The sequence below is a fragment of the Juglans regia genome, chromosome 12, assembly GCF_001411555.2.
Source record: "Juglans regia cultivar Chandler chromosome 12, Walnut 2.0, whole genome shotgun sequence".
NCBI lineage: Eukaryota > Viridiplantae > Streptophyta > Magnoliopsida > Fagales > Juglandaceae > Juglans > Juglans regia.
In genome coordinates, this window is record NC_049912.1 from 20,409,329 (window position 1) to 20,416,379 (window position 7,051).

Below are 7,051 nucleotides of genomic sequence, written 5' to 3' on the forward strand. Positions count from 1 at the left end.
TGGGCATCAGCCCATAGCCGCAGCACACCCGTGTTGTGGTTTTTTTTTTTTTTTCCACTCAATCAGTGGAGTGTGCTGCGGCTGTAGCACACAGTAGGCTGCAATATATATATATATATATATATATTTTTTAGTCCTAACCTATTTTGTCATAGTGAACCCCAATTTTTTAAACAGAGTGTGAAACTTAAACATTCTGAAACTAAATCAAAAGCCATCATCACTTAAGGGGACTAGGATGGAGCCCCTCCCGAGTCCCTTCCCAAGCATTCCCTATGCGCCTCCATATTTTGAAAAAGTTTTATATTTTAGTTTTTCAATTTTCAATTTTAGTTGGTTTTAAAAAAATTCTTAGTTTTTCTTGTGTTTTCTAACTTTTTTTAGCTTTATTTTTTTATATATTATCAATTTTATTTTCATATTTTTAGTTTAAGCGTCACCTTTGTTATTCGTTTACTCTTGGCGCCTGAGTGCTCTTCTCTAACTCAAACCTAACTTTATAAGTAGAAGATGAGCTACAAGCTTCCATCCTATAATCATGTTGTTGATATAAAACATGTCTGTGGCTGTATAAATAATATATCAAATTGCTCAGGTCTCAGGAAAAAAAGCTCTCGGTTTCTTGATAACTGGCATCTAGTTTTCTAACCTTTTAACCAATTGAAGTGTTAAACTGCACCAAGATAAGCTCTCTCAGACTCCAATTATCGAAACAAATGCACTTCTCATCAAGTATCATTCAAAACCAGGCATATCTCTAAGCCTCCAGTCGATTAGAAACACGTAAAACCACTATACACAACCATCCTCAGTTCCCTGTATAAGACATCATCATGTTACCACCTTTTGTTTTTCGGTTTTTCCTATGCTTCGTCATCAGAGTCATGTACTACTCTACCTCTCTTCACCCGTTTGGCGCTGTGAAGAGCTTCACCATCAGAGCCAGAATCCTCTGCAGCCAAAGGATTACCAGACTCGGGTGATAATGGCTTCTCCGACTCGTTTCCTTCGTCGTCTTCAGAAACCTCACACAATTCATTTACAACCGCATTTGGATCATCATGGTTTGAAGCATCTTCTTCACTGACCATCTTCTTGGGGTCTAAAATTTTGAAATCCCGAGAAGTGCTACGTTTAGCATGTCTCAGTAAATTGACTTTGCTGACCTTGCTAAGCCGGATGAGATATTTTTCATAATCTTCTATCTGAAAGATGAGGTCCGGGATGCATCTGTTCTCCCTCTTAATTTTTCGGATGATCCCTTTACTACTAGGATTTTCTTGTTGTTTCTGCAAGTATAACGAACAACCAAAACCTCTAAACATCACGAGCAAAATGACTAATGCAGTCGATGCTGGAGGGTGCAATTAAAATTTTCCAGAGGATCCAGAGTCATACCTTTTGCACCAGCATCACAAAGTTATATAAAGGAACTGTGAGCTGCTTGCAAGTAAGTTCTCCAAGCTTCTGAAATTTTAGGCTGGGAAGAAGCTGTTTGCAACCTTTAGGAGCAATCCGCAGCTTTGACATCTGAGCTAAATGCTTGTAGAACCTTGCAGCCAATTTGAGCAAATGTTCTGCTTGAGTGTCTGCAGATGATAGCAAGAGACAAAAAGTAAATTTCATTCAATTTACCCAAACAATAGATTTTTCCATTTGCTACATTTATCAGTAAATTGCATACATACCCTTGATGGTCATCAAAACAAAAAACGATAGTACTTTCATCACCTCTTCAGCCCTTGAATAAATATTTTCCTCAAAGGTCAATCCAGAAGCATGTTCCCCATTTTCATTAGGATGAGTATTTTTCTGTGTGACTAAAGCGAAAGTCCTTAGTTTTTTTGTGGCCCAATCCATATCAACAAGAATTGCTTCAATCAACTGCAGTACACAAGAACTTATTGCAGAACTTGTAGAATGGTTTATGAGGGGGTATGATTCTGACATCTCTATTGGGTCGACCATCTCAGATCCAGCGACTTTTAACAGCTCCGCAGCCATGTCTTGGGCCAATATTAGATCGTTTGGAGGTGAGCTTAAAGATATAGCAAGCATGACAACAGTTTTTGCAACTTTGGAGTTCCTTATGCCACCACTTTTGCAGACACCAATAGCCCAAGCTCCATGAATGTTCTTCCACTTGCACGGCAATTTCTTCCCAATCATAAATATCATATCGCAGATAACCTGAGAACAATATAATGCTTTAAATGGTTTTTTACTTAGAAATAGAACTCTCAGCAAGACGGCAAACCAGCAAAAGTTCACTAAAAATGCATAAGGAGAAAAGAGGAAGGTCATAATGCATTTTACCTCAACTTCACCAAAAAATGAAAGTGCAAGAAGCTCAGAGAAGAATGGCTTCAAGATTTTCGTAATAAACAATTCTTTGCCTCTTACATGTTGATCATCAATTCTAGTAGCCGCTTCACATTCATCATCAGAACCAGGACACTGAAAAGTTGAAACAGAGGCCATATCTTCAAGCATACCAGCCAGGTTTGGGCTACACAAACTAACTATTATCAGTTCCTTCAAGCAGACAAAGGCAAGATGGAGAAGCTCCCTTTGATCCCCAACTTCTTTTTTACCCTTAGGTTCTTTTTTCTTGTGATCTGTCACAGACTTCGGTAGAGACTTGAGCAAAAAAATCAATTTCAGCAATTGGGGCCCAAGCATCTCGATGTCCCCATAGATCAAAGTCATCAACGGATCTTCTTTTCCCATAAGAGGCAAAGACTTTGCATTATGAAGGAAGGCATTCAAGACAAAAGAAATAATCTTAGAGCCGCATTTTGATGAATTTCCTGAGGATGACTGGCTACAATTCTGGTAAGCTCCAATACCGTTAGAACAGTCGGTATTATATAGTTTTAGAGCTGTTTGCAATAGCTGATAGATACTTGAAGTAGACAAATATGGAATTCTTCCTTTAGTCACTTTTGTGTGGCCTGAATCCATAATATTGGGTGTATCATGAGGTGCGCTTGGTAAATTCCCTTTTCTGATGCCATTACCCTGTCTTGATGTACACGTGTACTTTTCCAATGAATGATGAAGGTCAAGTAACCTGATAATCTCCTTTTCAAGTTCCACCTTCCTTATCTCTGTTGTTTTCTCCATCTCATTGCCAATGGTATTCAACACCACTTCAATTATTCCTGCTAGTATTAAAGCACAACATTTGCCGTTCTCTTCTTCAAGATGTTTAGACCCAGCATTCTCAATTTGGCCAAGAACACCTGATCTGACATTTAAAGAATAGAAACTAGTAAGGAGTCAGGACCCTGGAGATGTCTTTAAAAGATGAGGGAAGGGAACAGATGAAATTCAACACCCTTGCAAGAAGCTATGTTCTGGAAAAAGACAGGTGTGTGGAAACTACATTCAGAAAAAACGTACAAACCTTCCAAATTCTGATTCGTTAGAAACTTTCGGATCTTCAAGAAAGCACTATAGAATGACTCACCAGACAAATTCCTTCCTACCTGCAGTAGTTTCATGAACACTCAAATGTAATAATCACTTTCATGGATTTTGTCGTTGTTTCAATACTGATTACTATACCTCATTATCTTGTGAAAGAGAGAAACCCAAACATGCCCATGCAGATCCAGAAATTCCACTTTTGCTGGGTGGCTGAAGAAGTAGAATCCAAGAGACACAAGATAGAAGACAATCTAGAGGCTCTTCAATTAAGACTTTGCCACTCTCTGATTTAACACAACTCCTAATTTTAAGTTGAACTTCTGTGTCCTGCCAACATAAAACTTTGAGGTGAAGCGTGGAATTCAATACATTCACATATTAAATAAAATGCAAGATGCACGATAAGAACCAATATTTGGGCTTGATAACTAGAGCCAACAAGTACTTACCTCCCCAAAAAAACGAAGGAAGTGAGGCAGCAGAAAATCAAAGATAGAACCTGCACTTGATGGGTCCATCAAGACGAGCTTCACAAGCCCATGATACATAAGTTCTTTGACCTTTGCCTGCATACAGCAATCCAACTATCATAAGAAGCATGGTTCAAATTGAAAAAGAAAGATCAAATCAACATTTAAGAATGGGGGTATGGAAAGCATAAAACCTGCTGATGGAGACATCTCTGCAGCAAGCCACTCAGCTCTTGAAAGAGACCTTGCCCCAGGCTGCAAGGCATCTCAGCTTGCTGGCTGCAGCTGGCTTGGCTAGATGAATCTTGGAAAGATAATGGGCCATCTCTCTTAGATTGCTTTTCTGCCAGAATAAGATCAATAAGGCCACTAGTTGCGGCGATACGAACTGTATCTTCTCTTCTAAACATAGCCTTACGCATGACCAAAATGGTGTAATCCTGCATCATTAAGCACAGGAGTAGACAAAAATACTCCCGTTTACGAGGATTAAAGATAATTTCTCAATTAAAGGGTCTATATTATCTCTGAGATCAATCTGAGGAATATCATTTTGCTTTTACAACTAAAACAATATATCGATGTCTCTATGCTCTGGCAAATTATTTAAGAACTTCCTATCACAAGTGTAATAATGTTATTCTTTAGGTACTAAACATGGAAGACAATACCTGAAGATCACGGCTGAATTTGAAGAGAGGCAATAGAGCAGTAACAAGGAAAGCAGCGACTTTGCCATGCATGAAAGTGAAATAATCTAACAATTCCTTCAGACGTGAAACATGTTCCAACATGGGGTAAGGATAAGTCTGAATAAGATTACCAAGCAGTCTGCACATAAAAATTATGATCATGCCAATGCTTCGCGTGAATCAAAACAAGAGTTCGCATTTGATGTAACTGCAGTTACCTCATGATTGGCATGCTCTGCTCAGGCTTCAACGAGAGAATGCGAAATTTGCATTGCTCAATAATCTGAAACACATTCACCTAATCAACCAACATTGTCATAGAACAAAATAAAATTATGCTAGTCATACCAACCTCATTTCTTGCCATATCATGGACCTCAAACAGAGTTTCCAGCATCTTAATACCAAGGGCTTCAATGCCCAATAGATCATTAGAATTCCACAGCTCTTTATTGCCCCCCTCTTCCACTGACTCAAGCAACACGAAAGCAAACTTCAAAATGCTAGGCACCATATGCTCTCTTCCGTAGCTGCTCTCATTGACCTAAAACGGCAGAAGAACAAATAATGTATAGTTAAATCATCTTAAATTGTACATAAATGTAAAGTTACAACTCTGCCAAAATAATAGATGCGAGAGAAAAGCAAATTACAGCTCTTAACACAGCCTTCTCTACTACTTTGGCATTTTCAAGATACTCTTCCTTCAAATCATCTGGCAGCCATTTACAGTCTCTGTACGACAAGGAAGCATTCACAAAAAAGTTACTGAGATGTAATAAGAAACACAAATTTACATTTCGTGCACTGGAACTGCTTGATTATGTTCCATATCAAAATATTCGCCGCATTCAAAAATTAGCCAATTTGTTTTATTTTAATTGACAGAGAAAAAAAAAAAAATTGCTGCACCATGCAGAAATGCCTATCATAAGATGTTGAGATCCAAATTTCGATGCATAAGTGAAACACATAACCACCAAAGTACTAGTTCTCAGATTCCACCCGACAGTCCCAACGGTGATCTTGCCATATGCTTACGTTCATTAACACAAATTCATCTTCATTCCTAGTGAACTCTTAGTTACAACGAAAGCAAAACCTACGACTTATAACAAAAACAAATGTATTCTTTAACCGAAGTCATAAACACATTGGAAGGTGTTAGTTTCAGTGGGACACCCAAGCATTCATCGAGTACCATGCCCTTACTCGTTACTTCATGGATATGTATGCTTTTACAACCCCAGTTTCAAATTGAGCTAAAATTGTAGTAACACGTTAAAGACGTTCGGCCTTACTTGGTAAACTTGTAATCTCGATAGGCTGTGAGCACCGCAGTCTTTAAAATACACATCGAACTCTCACCGAGCCTTCGAACCCTTGCCACCGACAACAAAACAGAGACCGTAAAATGATTGAAAGCTCGAAAATCCGACCTAACAAGCCCCATCACCTCCTGCCCCAAAGACGGGTCCTGCTTCACCGCGAAATTCAGATGAAGCAACACGGTTCCTTCCACTTGCCTAATTATCGAGCTTGTCTTCGACCCAGTTTTAGACCCGAAAAACAACACAATGCCTTCGATCACCTCTTTCTTGATAAACCCCTTGGACCCCAAGACCAACAATTGGTACACAAGCGAAGGCAAGTCCTGCAAGTTCGCGCACTTCATTCCGACGAATACTTTGTCCAAAAACTCTCTCCCCCTCACCTTATCAATAAACGAAAACTCCCTCACTAGCGAGACCATCTTCAACAACAAGCTCTTGGACCAACTACAATCAAGCATACGATCAAAAATCATGTTAGCGTAATCCCCACCACGCAATTTCTCCTCCTCCGAATTACGAATCAAGTCTACAGACGTCGGAAGGAGATCGAGGATCTGGGCATCGTCAGAGTCGTTGATAAGAGGCAAATACGAGAGAATTGAGTCGATGACAGGAGTGAGGGAGGTGGGTTCGACGTGGTGGAGGAGGGATGTGAAGAATTGGAGGGTTCTGAGGGAATTGGGGTCGTGGGGAATGAAGAGGGAGGTGAAGAGGTGGATGTAGGAGGAGAGGAGAGAGGATAGGAGGGAGGAGAGGGAGGGGGTGTGGGGGGAGATGGAGATGAGAGAGAGGAGGGAGAGGGTATATTCGGAGACGGCGAGAGAGGGGGAAGGGGAGGAGGAGCGAAAGCGGAGGAAGGAGAGGAGAGTGGGGTGGAAGTCGAGGGAGAGGAGCCAGGAGGGGAGGGGCAAACTATTATGGGCGTGGCGCTGGGCCAAAAGGACTATATCGGCGTCGGTTGGTGGAGTGGTGCCGGTGGTGGTGTCAGCAGCAGTGGACATGGTAGCGATGGTGGTGGTTTGAGCGAGGATGTTTTTGTGGAGCGGGCGGGGATTTGGGTTTTTATGGGTTTTTGTATTTTGCGCGGGATTTTAATTTTATATTTTTTATTATTATTTTTTTA

The 7,051-nt window shown here is 40.3% G+C and overlaps 1 protein-coding gene across 1 annotated transcript; it reads right to left on the reverse strand.

The window, feature by feature from the left end:
• Positions 1 to 596: 596 nt before the first annotated feature.
• Positions 597 to 6,988, reverse strand: LOC108994717 (Fanconi anemia group I protein). The gene is made up of 13 exons (XM_018970042.2): positions 5,896 to 6,988; positions 5,248 to 5,329; positions 4,947 to 5,138; positions 4,813 to 4,877; positions 4,574 to 4,733; positions 4,097 to 4,342; positions 3,882 to 3,998; positions 3,571 to 3,759; positions 3,410 to 3,491; positions 2,317 to 3,245; positions 1,689 to 2,190; positions 1,399 to 1,589; positions 597 to 1,289 (listed from the first exon to the last, which is right to left on the reverse strand). The coding sequence occupies exons 1-13, from the start codon at positions 6,927 to 6,929 to the stop codon at positions 864 to 866; spliced, it is 4,215 nt and encodes a 1,404-aa protein (XP_018825587.1). The 5' UTR covers positions 6,930 to 6,988; the 3' UTR covers positions 597 to 863.
• Positions 6,989 to 7,051: the final 63 nt, after the last annotated feature.

Coding starts and splice junctions, on each gene's coding strand:
- LOC108994717 (XM_018970042.2), bottom strand. CDS start 6,929: ATGTCCACTGCTGCTGACACCACCACCGGCACCACTCCACCAACCGAC. Junction 4,878..4,946: donor ATGATATGGCAAGAAATGAG/GTTGGTATGACT, acceptor AATGTGTTTCAG/ATTATTGAGCAATGCAAATT. Junction 1,590..1,688: donor TGTTTTGATGACCATCAAGG/GTATGTATGCAA, acceptor TATCATCTGCAG/ACACTCAAGCAGAACATTTG.